Source organism: Saccopteryx bilineata, chromosome 9, assembly GCF_036850765.1.
Source record: "Saccopteryx bilineata isolate mSacBil1 chromosome 9, mSacBil1_pri_phased_curated, whole genome shotgun sequence".
Lineage (NCBI taxonomy): Eukaryota > Metazoa > Chordata > Mammalia > Chiroptera > Emballonuridae > Saccopteryx > Saccopteryx bilineata.
In genome coordinates this window covers 54789804-54807870 of record NC_089498.1, presented here as the reverse complement: position 1 = coordinate 54807870, position 18067 = coordinate 54789804, and the positions used below count along the sequence as shown (strand labels likewise).

At 33.5% G+C, this 18067-nt stretch overlaps 1 protein-coding gene across 1 annotated transcript in view; it reads left to right on the top strand.

Annotated features, from left to right (window-relative positions):
* PCDH15 (protocadherin related 15) overlaps positions 1-18067 on the top strand; it is a 1080236-nt gene that overhangs the window by 514431 nt on the left and 547738 nt on the right. Inside the window, exon 8 of the mRNA XM_066242956.1 lies at positions 607-777. Within this exon, the coding sequence (XP_066099053.1) occupies positions 607-777 (171 nt within the window). The remainder of the gene's footprint in view (positions 1-606; positions 778-18067) is intronic.

Here is an 18067-nt window from a genome sequence, read left to right as displayed (position 1 = left end):
TGCTTAAAACATTAAAAAAATAAAAAGTTGGGTTGGAGAAATCAATGGCCATCTTTGTTTGCTAATTGGTCTCCTCAAAGGAGAAATAAATTATCTGTAAAATTAAAGCAAATATCTTCTGAAAGTTATGCTCTTACCCTCCCACAGAACTGGGGTTAACATGGGAGTGCATATAGCCTTTGAATTTGTGTTTTATTTATTTATTTTTTCAGATAAATAAACAGAAGTAGAAGTAATTGCTGGGTTGTGTGGTAGTTCTATTTTTATTTTTTGAGGAATCTTTTATAATAATATTGTAGTAACTATATGGTAAAAGATAGTTACTAGACTTATGGTGACTATAGGTATATATATGTGAAATCATGTTATGTAATGAAACTCATATAGTATTGTATGTCAACTATACTTTAACAAAGAATGAAGTGGTAGAAGATTCATGTCTCAAAGGGGTAGAGAAATATATATTTGTAATAGCAAGTTTTCTAAAGTAAGTGCTCTGGGAAATGAAAGGTCATGTGACTTTTACTAGCAGAAACCTGTCTAGAGTTTAGTCAAACAGGGATATGTTAAGTCTATTGTGTTTTGGTTTATTTCTCTCTCACATAGGACCGTGCACAAAATTTGAATGAACGGCGAACCACCACCACCACCCTCACAGTGGATGTTCTGGATGGAGATGACTTGGGTCCAATGTTTCTTCCTTGTGTTCTCGTGCCAAACACTCGTGATTGTCGTCCAATCAACTTTCAAGCTGCCATACCTGAATTGAGAACTCCAGTAAGTAAAGTCTATTCTTTACCTCTTCACTTACAATTCTTTAAACCAAGTGAGATCCTATTCAAGTATTCTGCAGACATATTTGGCAAACATGACTATTTGGTTTTTGAAAAATATTGATACCCAAACCCAATTTTAGAGACTATGGACAAATTTTTGGTCACAATTGATAATAATTATATCATCTACAAAGTAGAAAGTATGTTACAAAAAAAACCATTTTTCACTGATTATTTTATTTTCTCTACTTCTAAATCATAAGAGAGTTCAGTTCCCAATATGTTTTGGGAATCTCTTAAAAATAACTACAGTATTTTTTTAATTTACATGTAAACATGTGGTACTTAATCAGAGGACACACAGGTAAACAGGGTATTCTTTAGCCTCTTAGAGTTCTGAAATGTTATTGGAGATTATACTTAGCTGTTTGGAGATGGAGGCTAATGAATCCTGAATGCAAATATTTATCCCTTAAATATATATGTATCTTAAAGAAGCAGAAATGTTTGTCACTAATGCATGTTTTCTACACTTGATTCTGAATCTAACTTTTTAAATTCAAATGGAGCTATAAATAGCTGTCAGCTTGGAATTCTCAACTTGGACCTCTCTAGGTGATAAATACTTTAACCTAAGAATAAATTTATAAGACAAGTAGATATCTTGCTTAGGCTAAAATATTAATTTATCATTTAGAGGTAAAAAACTATTAATTCTTTTTTAGAAAGTCAAATTCCTAGGAGTCAAATATTTGATTAATGGTTTTGTAGTTTTATTGGAAAGCATTAAGTTTTCTGGGTAGGTAATATGGCTTGTGATGTCAGAATTTGTTGGATGGTATTTAATTTTGTTCTCTGACATGCGAGACTTTGTTTTGGGGAATTCTATCTGTATTTTAGATTTTTAATGAATAAAACAGAAATTCTGTTTCCAAAATATAAATTACATTGTAGTCTATCTTTTTCAAAGAGTTTTTACCCAATGTTTTATCTATTGGCTTTGTGGTTTTACTCTTATTAGATCTTAAACAGTTGAGAATCACTTTTGTGTCTACTGACATAAATGATTACTGGTCTAGTTAGCATATATAAACAAAAAGCACTGGAGAAAAAAGAAAAACTGCTATATTGTGCATTGAATAAAGAAAACAATATAAATTTTGAGCGAAATGGAGTAATTGGGCAGACAAAAAGCTAATGTAGAACTTGTCTGGACAAATAGTTGTAGATTAACTAAAGTTATATGTTATGATAATTAGATTGTTGAATACTAGGAAAAAGACTATTAATTATGATTAACATTAAACTTTTCTTTGAAAGTCTTCATTGAAATCTGAGAAGAAAATAACATTTTTATTACTATTTTATTTTTCTGAGTTAATTCATATTGCTGATATACTGTTGAAATACCAAGAGAAAAATCCCACTGATATAGTAATGACTAAAATCAATGACCAGTCTGTCTATCTGTACTTGATGTATGGGTAGAAGTAAAGGAAGACAGAGGGTGCTGCCTGGGAAGCAGAGTGGATTGACTTTGTAAAGTATCTTTGAGCATCCTTTCCTCTTTCTTCTATATTACAGACTGAGCAGCTGTCTCATAGCTGTACAGTTTTATACTAAAGACAAGGCTATGCTCCAGATTTAGACTAACAATATAAATGATAATAATAATTAACGGTTATATAGAATGTTCATTTCATCATCTACTGTGCTGAACTCTACAAAAATATTGACTGAAATCCATTTACATAGGCACCTCTATTATCATCTTTTCACAGATGAGATTTCTTGAGATACGAAGTTTAATTAACATTCTACTGCCCTATAACTAACCAGAAAGAAGTGTTTTCTTAAATAATAAAAGTGTAATGCTATAAATTCCAAAAGAATCATGTTTAATTATTTGTAATCATTTTAACAAGTTGTCCCATTCTTTAACATTCTGTGAAACAAAGGAAATTTTAATTGTACATATATAAATCATTATGGTAAATATCCATTAAAAGGTATATTTTTTTATTATACAAAGAAAATGTAACTATGTATGCTTGCTATGTTAGGCAATTGTTTTTATTATTTGCCATTACATAACAAACTGCCAAAACTTTTTATTTATTTATTTTATTTAGTGAGAGGAGAAAAGGCAGAGACAGACTCCCACATGTGCCCAGACCAAGATTCACTCAGAAAGTCCACTGGGGGCAATGCTCTGCCCATCTGGGAGCCTTGCTCAGTTGCAACCTTAGCCAATTTTTTAGAGCCTGAGGTGGAGTCCATGGAGCCATCCTCAGCGCCCGGGACTAACTCGCTCTAATTGAGTCATGGCTGCAGAAGAGGAGGAGAAGAGAGAGAGAGAGAGATAAGCAAGTGGGAGAGAGGTGGAGAAGCTGATAGGCACTCTTTGTGCCGTGATTGGGAATCAAACTTGGAGATCCACACGCCAGGCTGATGTTTTACCACTGAGCCAACTAGGCAGGGCCCAAACTGCCAAAACTTAATGGATCAAGTGAGAATTTTAAAAATTGCTCATAAAGCTGCAATTCTGGCAGACTTGAAGGACCCTTCATTTCTGCTCCACAGAGAAAATCTGGTTAGGCATCTTTACTAAGAGCTGGGTACCACTTTCAGAGTAGTGAACATAGCAAGTTGATGCTGGTTGTTGGCTCAAACTCAGCCAGAACTGTGAACCCCAGGCTTCATGTCTACTCCATGTGGGCCTCTCCTAGGCTCTTTGGGATTCCTCACAGCAAGACACTGGGTTCCAAGAACAACTTCCCATGAGAACTAGGCAGAACTTTTATAAACTAGCTTTGTAATTTATTTTACTTCTGCTGTAGTCAAACCTCTGCCAGATTCAAGAGCATATAATTATATAGCATTTCCTGATGGCAGGAGTGTCTCAATCATGTTGAAAAAAATATATATATGGGGAAGAATATTTTATTGGGACAATATTTGGAAAATAAAATCTGTCATAGCAGTGGCATCAGGTTTCTATGTATTCTTTCATGTGCTATCTTGGACCCCCTCTGATTACTAGGGTTTAAGAAGTGAAGATAGTTTGTGAGTTTCACATTCAAATTGCTATGTTTATCTCTGTCCCTTCAGCCTTTTTTTTTTGTCTTTTCTTTTCCTTTATATATTTTGCTAAAATTTCTGAAAATTTCAATAAGATCTTAAGAGAAATAACCATTTATGTCAGGTAAACAGGACATGATGACTCTAATTACATACATGCTGATCCTTCCTGAACTAATTCTTCAAATTTTGAAGCTTTGACACCTGCTTACCTTCTTTGTGTAATTTTCCACCAATTATCTCAGTGGTATTTTTCTTGAATCCATTCTAAGTTTCACTATAATGCCTGAAGAATTTACAAGCTCAGAAAAACTTTAAAATGTAATCTAGTACAATGTTTAACTCACAAACTGGGACTTAATAAAAATAAAAATCGACTATTTACTAAAATGTAAACAATCATGTTTAGAGATTACAAAAAATTATCATCAGAAAAATTAATGTCTTCACAAAAACTAAAATTAATATCATAATGCATATGTAAATATATAAATCTTGTGTTTCAAGGGTACTAAAGCAACTTGTGTTCCTATGCTAATTATTATTTATTTATTAATTTGATAAGTACCTATTGGATTCTAATGGATGTTGTATTCTTTGCTAATTGAGAAAGCTTGACAACTGGGATGATATAAAATTCTTCCAATATATTGTCTTTATTTTGTCTCACTTTCTGACTCTCTTAAAGTTGTTATAATTCCTATGTTGAATTTTTCTAGTATTGTGAGAAAATTCTGTAGAACTTGGAGACTATAGACTCCATAGCTCTATTTTCTTTATTTTCTATTAAACACAAGGACACAATAAATTCTTACACATTTTTTTCAGAAATGAACAGGTATGTACTGTTTGTTTGATTGGTTGGTTGGTTGGTTGGTTTTTTGCAGAATAATGTGTCCCTGAATAGAAACACTACAGTATTAATATGATGATATTGAAATATCATCTGTATTTACTATGTATACATTTCTTTATTTATTTTGCCATGCAGTTTTCTTCATTCTAGCATTAGTTGCCTACCAGACAAGTCAATTAGCAGCTACAATGCACACTCTAGTAGAGTTTCCTCTACAGTCCCATTCAAAAGCCTTGGGTTGGATACCAGGACTGTTTAGCCACAAATACCTCCACTGTAGTCTTTGTTGTAAAGAAGTTCAAATTTCATTTAACTGTCAAACATAGCTCCTCTGCTTTATTTGTGTTGCTTTCTCCTTCAGGGAAACTTTCTCAGTTATTACAAGAGTCATAGTGATTTACAGTGATGTACAGCATAATTTTCTTTTTGCTCATACCAGTGGTGGGATTCAAAGAATATAACAACCGATTCTCTTTCCTAATAACCATTATAAATATAAAAAATGATATACCAAAAGGTAGTTTATTATTTCAAGCATTTAATACTTAAATAAGAATAATAAAGGAGGTACCCAAAACTATTGATAGATAATAAGAAAGAGTTTAAAATGTTAATGAAAAAATATCAAATAATATCTGACAAAAAAAACAATAAAACTGTTATTTAAGATATTTCCATATTGCTTCTTCATTGGCATCCTCACTTGCAGTTTTTTTCACCTATGGACAGAATGAACATTACTACAGGTGCTTAGAATACACTGCTGTGCAGATGAATGTTCAAAAAGAATAAGGAATGTAAATTTGTGATTTCCACATTGGGCAGCTGCCCAAGCACCCACCTTAGAGAGAACCTGATTACAAGCGCCATTTTAACCACAGTTTCGCTGAACTCAACAAAAAATTACTCATTAAATATATTACAATCTGGGAACTTCCTCCTTCCTTGTCTTTTATGAAACTACTCATTCTTTTTATCCTCTTGATGGCCCCAGGTTCTCCTCTTAATTATTAATGACTTTATTTTAAACCTGTATTTCTCTGCTGGGATATATTTATTTATTATTAAATTTTAGTTCTTAATTCAGACTTCTATCCTTTACAGCTTTATTTTTTTTTACCTATAGTTTTCACTAAGATGTATTAGACCTACACCAGTGAATTTTATTTTTTTCCAAATCTTGATGTTCTAGATGTATTTTCTGACTTGAAATCTCACCTGAATTCCAAGCTTATATTTGTTATTTTGCTAGATATTTTTAACTGTTTCCCACAGATGCCTCATTATATTTTCTAATGCATTCTAGTGCATACATGCTTACTCCCATGTTACCTCTTGTTGCTTTGGGGAACATTGTTGTTTTGGATCTGAACTTCAGTGACCCCCCTATCCCAAACTCAGTCAACCTCCAAAGATAGTCCCTGCACTGACTATAAAATGTCACTCAAATATGTTAGATGACTATTTCCACTTTTAAAATTCCCATTTAAAGATATATTCTCACTTATGTATGGAATCATATAGTTCCTAGTTTTTTCTGATTTACTTATTTCACTCAGTATAATGTTATCAAGGTCCATCCATGTTGTTGTAAATGATCCGATGTCATCATTTCTTATGGCTGAGTAGTATTCCATAGTATATATGTACCACATCTTCTTTATCTGGTCATCTATTGAAGGGCTTTTTGGTTGTTTCCATGTCTTGGCCACTGTGAACAATGCTGCAGTGAACATGGGGCTGCATGTGTCTTTACGTACCAGTGCTTTTGAGTAGAGGGATTGCTGGGTCATAGGGTAGTTCTATTTTTAATTTTTAAAAATGAGACTTAGGGACATGGACAAGAGTGTGGTAGTTACTGGGGGGGGGGAGGAAGGAGCACAAAGAAAACCAGATAGAAGGTGATGGAGGGAAATTTGACTTTGGGTGATGGGTATTCAACATAATCAAATGTCAAAATAACCTGGAGATGTTTTCTCTGAATCTATGTACCCTAATTAATCAATGTCACCTCATTAAAATTATAATAAAGGAAAAAAAGATATATTCTCTGCTCTGGACCCCAGCATCTAGTCTCTCCCACTTTCAAACATTATCTCACTGAAAGCAGTTATTTTTTTTTAAATACAATTCTGAACTTATTACTCAATAATATTTTTTTAAAAACTTAACATTTTTTATTCTATACCTAATAAGTTCCAAAGATTGTAGCATAACATTTAAAGTAATTTTATATCTGATTGCTTTAAAATCTCATTTCTTTAACTTACATATTGCAACTTGACTTGAAACACTGCATTATATGTATATATGTAACTTGAACTCTCTGAAAATTGCTCTTCTTTTTCTCCACTTTTACATATTAAGATGATATTTGTTATTCAAATTGTATCTTGGTTAATCTGAAATAATAGGTTTTTAAAATTATGGTTTTCTCTGTTGATATATTTCTCTGTGTCTCCATGTATTGCTGCAATAAGTACTGAAATCCTCATCGTGCTCTAGTTGTTTGTTTTCCTTTTATTAGAAAATGACTCTTTAATTTTTTATTTTTCATTATATCTTTATAGTACATGCTCAATAAATTTTTAATTAAATTAAATTATAGATTAAAATTTAAGAATTACATGTTGTGCACTGAGATACTGAATCTAAATATAAATATGCATGGTCCCTAATTGCTCACTCACAATAAGAGTATATTTATTATAATTATGCATATGTAAAGATTACAACATATTTAATATATATAAATAATATATTTAAATATTATTTATATTCATATTATTTGTTTTATTAAATATAATAAAATATTTATTATAATTATATATTATCCAAGTAGTAGTCATGATATATATATATATATATACATGATTTTAATATACTTTTAGTGTTTGCATATAAAAATAGAATGGTTAGCACTACCATAGTTGGGCATGTCTAAGCAAGGATAACCTTCAAATAGGATAGTATAGAAGACGTAAGCATATTTTCCAGTTGCCATATGGAGTCCCAGTTTATAACTGTTGTGCCAGCATATTGTTTATATGCATATTCTCTTTACCATAATGTTCCAAAATGAATTACATCCTCCTTCAGTGTTCAAGAAAGTTACTTTCAAAATGTGTACTATGAAGCTCTTTTTGGGATAACAAAGTGATGGATAAAGACAGAAACAATTGGCAACTTTCAAGTTGCCCATAACTTTTTAAAGAAAATATTCTTCTCAAAGTAGATTGAAAGGATAAGTGATAAATAACATCACTAGAGTCAAAAATGCCTTATCTGATATTTTTTTCTCTCAATAACAGTTATACCCACATACTACCAGCTCCTGGTATCAAAATGATCAAAGAAATTTCAGATCCAAGTTGGAGAAATGAAAGCTAAATACCAGAAGTTATGGGGATTTCTCTTCTTGGCCCTGGAACACTGGATTTGGAGGCCTGGTTTAGGGCAGCGACTTCTCACCCTTCAGGGGAGACCTCCACAGCCAAGATATCCCTCATAATTTTAAACCATCACATGTGGATGTAAGACCAGCTCATTCCACTGTTTCCATCTCTATTACTTGTCTTGATGTAGCTTGTTCTTTAAATCTCTAGTTGTGAGACTTTCATTCAACTCAGTTTCAGGTGGTTCTGAATGATGGTTGTTCTGTGGTTTAGTTGTAATTTTGATGTGGTTGTTGGAGGATTCAAGTGCCAATTTTAACTATGTTGCCATCTTGACCAAAAGTCCCTAGACTTGATATTTATAACTTTACATAAACATTAATTCTGTCACTTTATGATGGCTTACTGAATTGTGTAGAAAAAATTTTCAGAGGTGTTTACTATATCAATATAAGGTAATGTGTAAGAATTTAGAGTCCAAGTTGAAACCTGTGTCATGTTGTGAATGTTGCTTAATGTCTCTAATCTTGCATTGAAGTATGTCATCTATAAAGTGGGGAGAAAAACATCTAATATATGGGATTTTCATGAATACTATAAAAGAAGTGCACTTAACTTGTTTCTAGCAAATACTATGAGTTTAGTAATATAAGTGATTGCTGTTATTATCATCATTACCACAGGAATTTCTTCATCTGGCTAGGTGTGTACTCAGAAATTCATGGGAGGTAGTAGCTAAGTCAAATTAGTTATTGAATAGCTGGCTATTTTTAATTAAAACTATAGCCTTAAAAACTGAATTGTAGATGTTCATGTAGTCTAATTTATTCTGATTGAACACATTCTAATTAATTTAGTCTGACTTTTGTCCTTTAACACAATGCAATATCTTTATTGAGAAGAACAATAAGGTCCTTTTTTTTTTTTTTTTTTTTTTTCCATTTTTCTGAAGCTGGAAACAGGGAGAGACAGTCAGACAGACTCCCGCATGCGCCCGACCGGGATCCACCCGGCACGCCCACCAGGGGCGACGCTCTGCCCACCAGGGGGCGATGCTCCGCCCATCCTGGGCGTCGCCATGTCGCGACCAGAGCCACTCTAGCGCCTGGGGCAGAGGCCACAGAGCCATCCCCAGCGCCCCGGCCATCCCTGCTCCAATGGAGCCTTGGCTGCAGGAGGGGACGAGAGAGACAGAGAGGAAAGCGCGGCGGAGGGGTGGAGAAGCAAATGGGCGCCTCTCCTGTGTGCCCTGGCCGGGAATCGAACCCTGGTCCTCCGCACGCTAGGCCGACGCTCTACCGCTGAGCCAACCGGCCAGGGCGGTCCTTTTTCTTTTTAATAAACAGATTTGGTATAGTCACAGCTGTGCTTAACTAATTGTGTAATATATTATTGCTTTGGGAAAAGGCAGCAGGTGATATAAAAGGCCACAAAGTAATACCATGAGCCAAAAATTTACCAATAAATTAAATTTTAAATGTCCTCCAGGGAAGCAAGTATACTTCTACCCTTTTTTATTATATTAATTTAAAAACAATGACTATCAGTAAAGTTTTCAAATTGTCCCACAAAACCTCTAGTTCTCCAGAGGTTCCTCCAGGCTGTCACTACAGATAAAGATAGGAATTTCATTCCCAATAATATTAAAAACCCTGCTTTTGTTCCATTTGCTAATGTAGAAATTTTTTCATTATTTACTTTAATTAAAATAAGAATTGGCTGCTAATTGTAAACTGTACAGAAAATATTTATAAAAGTTACACACATTGAAAATTGGAAACCCACAATTGTCAAAACCCAAACTCCATGATAACAATTATTAATTGGTTGCTTGTCTTTCCAAATATCTGGAGCCTGCTTGAAATGATTACGGTATTTTCATTTCAAGCAAACAAATAACTCTGGCCTTTGTGGAAGTGAACTATTAGATGTTCACTGGGATAAATGGTAATTTGTTTAAAGGGATTAGCCACTGGAGATTGGAGAACTATGTGTTATGTATGGAGGGGCAGAATCTTGTGGTCTGGAGGAATAGCATTTACTTCTGCCCTATACTCACATGTGTATTTGAGGGAGAAAATATCTAATTGACCTAGTCTGAATCACATGCTCACTCTTTAAAGAGGGTCTAGGAAAACTGTGATGGTTAATTTTGTGTGTCAATTTACCTAATCAATGGTACGCACATATTTGATCAAACACATTTTGATTTTGCTTGAAGGTATTTTGAAGATAAAAATAAAATTTAAGTTAGTAGACTGAGTAAAAATAATTCTTTGGTAGGCCCCATTCAACCAGTTGAACACCTTAAGAAAAAAGAATGAACTCCCTCCCAAAAGAGAGAATTCTTTCAGTAGGTTGCCTTTAGACTTGAACTGTAGAATGAGTATTTCTCTGAGTCTCTAGCCTGACAACTTACCCTGAAGATTTTGGACTTGCTGTTTTCTACAACTGCAGCACAAGCCAGTTTCCTAATATGAATCTCTTTCAACATCTCCATGTTAATAGATAGGTAGGTAGATGATAGAAAGATAGGTGATAGATAAATATAGAGATGCACACACCCATTCTATTGGTTTTGTATTTCTGAAAAACTCTAATATAGATTCCCTGATGAAACAGTGTTCAATGGGCAAAGCTAATTTCTTTAAGAAAGTCAAGATACTGTAAAGAAGGGTAAATGGATGCTGAAAAACCTAAAAAGTGAGGCAAATATATAAATATTTAAGCAAACCATCACAAATTCTTGCCTAGATTCCTGCAATAGCCATTTATAATTCTGCTAAAGTCTCATCAGTGTGATATTGAAAAATTGTCATCATGGTCATTATTTAGTATCTTCTTATAACATTCTATATTGCCCGAATGGTCCTTTACTATTGACTGCTGCAGACTGAATGCTTGTGTCACACCAAAATTCATGATGGAACATATTACCCAATGTAATGGTATTTGGAAGTGGGGTCTTTGGGAGGTGATTAGGTCACGAGAGTAGAAACCTCACTAATGGGGCTAGTACCCTTATAAAATGGAGACTCCAGAGAGACTCCTCTTCTCTTGCACTGATGTGAGGACAGAGTGAGATGACTATCTATGAACCAGGAAGTAGACACTCACTAGACAACACTGAGTCTGTCAGTACCTTGCTCTTGTTATCTCCAGACTCCAAAACTGTGAAAAATACATTCTGTTGTTTATAAGCCACTCAGTCTATGGCATTATAGCAGCTCAGATAGACTAAGGCACTGACCTCATCCCTATTTCTCTCCAACCTGCTCCCTTATTTTCTTTCTGTGCTTTAGCATGCCATGTTCTTCCAGCTGAGGGTATATGCTTTTATGTGCTACTTCTTCGAATGTTCTCTTCCGACATCTTTCTGTGGCTGGTTTCTTTATTTGATTTGTCTCAATTGCTACCTTTTCAGAGAAGCTGTCTCTGATGACCCATCTACAGTAACCTGCTTCTTCATAGATTAATTAATATATGACTGTGGTTTATTTTCTGCAGGTCAATTAGCTACGTGGAAATTTCTTTTATATGTATTTGTTTAATTGGTTAGTGTCTGTCTCCTTTCTGTGAAATATAAACACACTACTGACAGGAAACCTATCTTCCTTTAGATCTTATCCCAACCTCCTAGAACAGTGCATCAAGTGTAGGATGTTCAGTAATCTACATTTATTTTGAATAAATTGAATTTTTCATTATCATGTATATATATATATATCTTACCTTTTAAAGTAGCTGCATAGTATGTATTTGTATAAGTCTACTTAACAATTTATTTATCTGCTTTATACTTTGAAATTCTGTGTAAAGTATTACTTGAAAAAAAGTGCCCCTATATTAAAACAAAAAGACCTACATAAAATTATTTTTCTGTAAGAACTATATTTTTATTTGATATGTTTTTTTGTTAGCAAAACCAATTTTATGTCACACATTCTTCTGTTTAGTTCTTCTTAAGATAAATACTGAAGGACATGATTATGTGTTTTAAGTTTAAATTATATTGAGGCTTATGTGTAGCCAAAAGATCAAAATAAAATATGTAGCTCAACTCAGTGAAGTCATCACAAAAATAATTACATAAATAATACTAGGAAAAGTGCTCAATGCAGTTTGTAAGATTATTTACATACAGTGTCATTTTAGAAACCATAATGTGTAGTTCATTTTAGAAACCATAGTATGTGGTTGGCTTTTTGATAAAGCTTTTTCTAAAATCATATTATATTTCTACTATTATAACTCTAAACCAATTTGATTTGTTTACTAATATGGTCAGCAGAGATACTCAGAGAAGGAAAATAAATAGACCATAGGCCAAATAAATGATTTATTTACTTCACAAATGATGTTAGCTTGTGATGCCTTCAAAACCTTCAGAGGAAATCTTTACATAAGTCACTGTCACCTGAGGTCCCTTCTTTCGTTTTTACTTTCAACAAGCCATTCATTCTTCACACAACAGCCAGAATAATCTTTTAAGAGCATAAATCAGTGCAAGTTACTTCCCTGCTTAAAATACTTCAGTGGGTTTGATTAAGGTGAAAATAAAATCCCAATAACAGAGTATGGCTTAGAAGCCTACACATGATTTAACTCCTGACTATTTGCTACTCTCCTGCCAGCACTTTTATCTTGTTGCTTGGAACTTCTGAGTTTCTTCTCATGTCCAGCTTGTGCTGTCCACTCTGTTGTAAAACTCTTTTGTCAGACCTTCCAGTGGCTGACATATTCTTATCAATCAAATCCAGGTTTCAGCAAAAATATTACATTCTCAAAGAGGCATTTCATTATAATACTTCCAATGTTGATTTTATTTAAAGATCAACAAATTCATGCAAATTCATAGGGAAGTTTTATTTGTTTTCAATTGCTATAGAAAGGCAAATAAAATGATCCTTGTCATATTTACAGTGAGATTTCATTGATGCTCATAGATGTATTGTGGCAGTATACATCAAATTGATGACTTCAATGGGACAATGATATAGGTTGGGAAATAAAGCACAAAATAAATGTTTTTATTTTAGTGAAATTGAAAAACACCTTTTATGTCAAGATAATCAAAGAAAAATTATTATAGGTATTATAAACATTGACATTGGTAATGTCAAAGAGTCATAATAAAAACCAAAAGAACTATAAATCCCCTATCAGTAAAATCTTGGCAGATAACATATCTGAATTCATAGAGAATACAGAAAACATTCATTACTAAAAAATGTTTTTAAGGTGACATTTTTACAGAGTAGAAAAGGAGGAAGTGTAGAATGATTTAAGTGTTTCTCTGCCAAGAAGCATCTCTTTCATATGATTTGAGGGTCATATAAAGAGTTTGCATTTATCAGCATGGCATGCATACAATGGGTTCAAGAGAAATTTTAAACATTGCTTCCCACTCAGAATGTTTATTTCTCAGTGTGGATTATCAGAAATAAGGAACTTCTTGGATCGCATTCTTAGGTTAAAAATATGTTTGTAATCAGAAATAATTTTATACAACATAATGTCTAAACACAGTATACATCAGATTGATGACTCAGAATCTTATAAACTTTGTTTTGTTGTATACATTGAAAATATCTTACTTATAAAGAATGTGTGATATGACATTCATTTGTGTTCTTCTAGATTTTTTAGTTCTAATTATTTTCACTATAAAATAACTATACATTTCCACATGTTGAAATCTGTAGAGGAATTTAGGCACACATACATATCAGGTACAAACAAGAGTAAGAGAACATCTACTTTCAAAATAGTTGTGCTCCAAACATTGGTTTGTAATTAGTTGTTTAGAACATGGAATAATTTTTCTAAAAACAATGTTATTAGGGAAACATTCTAGAACATAAAAGTTTGTTTTTAGGGTTTTTTATTGTTGTTGTTCTGTATATACAGCCATTTTTTTTCCTTGAGCGAAGAAAACATATAGAGATTTAGTTTGGAGTGACAGCAGTAAATTGACCTCAGCAACTTAGAGTAGCCAATTGCCTTTGTATTATACTGCCCCACCTGCTGGATAGTGGCAGCAACCTTGAGCCAAGGATGCTAATCATTTCTTAAAGCTTCCCTCTGAAAATGTTATAATTCATTGTCCTAAATTATTCTTTTCTTTTTCTTATTAATTGTATGAAATTGAACTATATTTAAACAGGAGAAAATAAAATTTTCTTTGATTTAAAAAAAATAAAAATTAAATTAAATCATTTGAAATAAAGTAAAATTCTCCTAAAGTGTTGTCTGAGGTCACAGGAAGAGCCAACTGGTTGAATGCCATTATAACTATCTGATAACAACAAAGGAATCATTAGAACTCAAGAGTCTAGAGTAACACATGTTTTATATATGCTAACTTTTCTCTGTATATTACAACATTTAATGGCTAAGGACCCAACATATGTTATTGATCTGACATTCACTCTCTTAAAGTAATAAGACTGATATGACATTTCTAGGAAGTAGATGAATAAGGATTAGAGTTCACTTATCTAAACCAGTAAATATCATCTTTAAATAGACTACAGAGAAATCTTTGTGAATTCAGACTGCTATTTGTCATTTTCTGAGCAGTTAGTTACAGGTACTCCTTTTGCTATGACAAGCAGTATGTTGCATTAGTTTTGAAGAAAATTTTAAAATATTAGTATTATGTTATTCCTAAGAGAGATAACATTTAATTTAGGTACTGCAAAAGATAAAAAGCAACACTGTGGTTGTAATGTCTATTGTAGCATTACTGTGTTGATTTGAAAGTGTGTTTAAGGAAAAATGAGAAAATATTAGAAAGAATTTCAGTAAAAATAGTTTATCCCTTTTCTATATGGCAGATGCTAAACATCACCTAAGTGCACCCCTTCAAGATTGAGCCACTCAATTGTCCCTTCCTAACTACCTTTTTCCCAGGTTTAAGACTGTTGTTGACAGGCCCTGGCTGATTGACTCAGTAGTAGAGCGTGAGCCGGCATGTAGATGTCCTGGGTTTGATTCCCATCAGAACACACAGGAGTAGCGCCTATCTGCTTCCCCACCCACCTCACCCTCTTACTTCTCTCTCTCTCTTTCTTTTAATTTGTAAAATTAAATTCAACAGGGTGATATTGATCAAAAAGTGAACATAGATTTCAGGCAAACATCACTACATCATTTGAATAGTCAATTATGTTGTATACCTATCACTCAAAGTCAAATCATTTTCTATCACCTTAAAGTTGTCCTTCTTTATGCCCTTTCCTTGAAACGCCTTCCCCCCCTCTCTCCCCCATATATCCTTACCCTGGTAACCACAGCACTCTTATCTATATCCATGAGTCTCTGCTTTGTATTCCACCTATGTATGAAATTGTACAGTTTTTAGCTTTTTCTGATTTACTTATTTTGCTCAGTAAAATATTCTCAAGGTCTATCTATGTTGTTGTAAATGAACTTGTGTTGTCATTTCTTATGGCTGAGTAGTATTCTGTTGTCTATATATACCACTTCTTTATCCAATCCTCTATGGAGGGGCACTTTGGCGGTTTCCATGTCTTGGCCACTGCGAATAATGCTGCAATGAACAAGAGGCTGCACATGTCTTTATGTACCAATGTTTTTGAGTAGGGGGGGTACATACCCAATAGAGGGATTGTTAGATCATATGGTAGTTCTATTCTTAATTTTTTGAGGAACCACTATACCGTCTTCCATAATGGTTGTACTACTTTACATTCCCACCAACAGTGAATGAGGGTTCCTTTTTCTCTACAGCCTCCCCAACACTTCTTATTACCTGTCTTGTTGATAATAGCCAATCTAATAGGTGTGAGGTGGTATCTCATTGTATGATAGTTTTAGTTTGTATTCCTCGAATAGCTAGTGAAGATGAGTATCTTTTTTATATATCTGTTGGCCATTTGAATGTCTTCTTGGAAGAAGTGTTTGTTCAGGTCCTTTCCCCATTTTTTAATTGAATTGTTTGCTTGTTAGTTGCTAAGCTTTGTTAGTTCTTTATAGATTTTGGATATTAACCCTTTATCAGAGCTGTTGTTTGCAAATATTATTTTCCATTTAGTTACCTGCCTATTTATTTTGTTGTCAGGGTTTTTGTTTGTTTGTTTTTTGGGTTTTTTTCTGTGCAGAGTTTTTTAGTTCAATATAATCCCATTCTTTTATTTTTGCCTTTATTTTCCTTGCCTTTGGGGTCAAATTCATAAATTGTTCTTTATGGCCAAGGTCTATGAGTTTAGTACCTATGTTTTTTTCCTTGTAATTTATTGTTTTAGGTCTTTTGTTTAGATTTTTTATCCATTTTAAATTGATTTTTTGTGCAGTAGGAAAAACTGTAGTCAAGTTTCCTTTTATTCTTTTGCATGTGGCTTTCCAATTTTCCCAGCATCATTTATTAAAAAGGTTTTCTTTCCTCTATTGTGTGTTCTTGGCTCCTTTGTCCAAAGGTGATTTGTCCAAATATATGTGGTTTTATATCTGGGTTCTCATTTCTGTTCCATTGGTCTGTGTGTCTATTTTTCTGTCAATACCATGCTGTTTTGATTATCCTGGCTCTGTAGTATAATTTGAAGTCAGGTATTGTAATACCTCCAGCTTTTTTCTACTTTTCTCAGAAGTGCTTTGATTATTCAAGGTTTTCTTTTATGGTTCCATGCAAACCTTGTGATTTTTTGTTCCATTTCTTTAAAAAATGACATTGGAATTTTTATGGGAATTGCATTAAATTTATATATTTATATATTGCTTTGAGTGATATGGCCATGTTGATTCTTTCAGTCCATAAACATGGAATATTTTTCCATTTCACTGTGTATTTTTCAATTTTCTTTAATAATGCTTTGTAGTTTTTAGTATATAGTTCCTTTACATTCTTTGTTAAATTTATTTCTAGATATTTTATTTATTTTCATTGCAACTGTAAAAGATTATTTTTTTGAATTCAGCTTCTGAAGTTTCATTACTGGCATATATAAAAGCAATAGAGTACTGTATATTGATTTTGTATCCTGTGACCTTACTGTATTGGTTTATTGTTTCTATTAGTCTTCTTGTGAAGTCTTTGATGTTTTGTATATACAAGATTATGTCATCTGAAAAACAGTGAAACATTTATTTCTTCTTTTTCAATCTGAACTCCTTTTATTTTTTTCTCTTGTCTAAACGGTCTGGCTAAAACTTTCAGCATTATGTTGAATAGGAATGGAGAGAGTGGGTAGCCTTGTCTTGTTCCTGATTTTAGAGAGAAAAGCTTTCAATTTTTCACCATTTAGTATATTAGCTGACGGTTTGTCATATATGATCTCTATTATGTTGAAACATTTTTTTCTATACCCATTTTATTGAGCGTTTAAAACATAAAATGTTGTATATTATCAAATTCCTTCTCTGCCTCTATTAATAAGATCATATGATTTTTGTTCTTTGTTTTGTTGATATGGTATATAACGTTAATCAGTTTATGTATGTTAAACAATCATTGTGATCCTGGAATAAATCCCACTTGATCGTGATGTATTATTTTTTAAAGTGTTGTCATATTCAATTTGCTAGTATTTTGTTTAGAATTTTTGCATATGTATTCATCAGAGATATTAATCTGTAGTTCTCCTTTTTGGTAACATCCTTGCCAGATTTTTTGTTTGTTTGTTTGTTTGTTTGTTTTTGTATTTTTCTGAAGCTAGAAATGGGGAGAGACAGTCAGACAGACTCCCGCATGCGCCCGACCAGGATCCAACTGGCACGCCCACCAGGGGGCGATGCTCTGCCCACCAGGGGGCTATACTCTGCCCCTCTGGGGCTTCGCTCTGCCGCGACCAGAGCCACTCTAGCGCCTGGGGCAGAGGCCAAGGAGCCATCCCCAGTGCCCGGGCCATCTTTGCTCCAATGGAGCCTCGGCTGCGGGAGGGGAAGAGAGAGACAGAAAGGAAGGAGAGGGGGAGGGGTGGAGAAGCAGATGGGCGCTT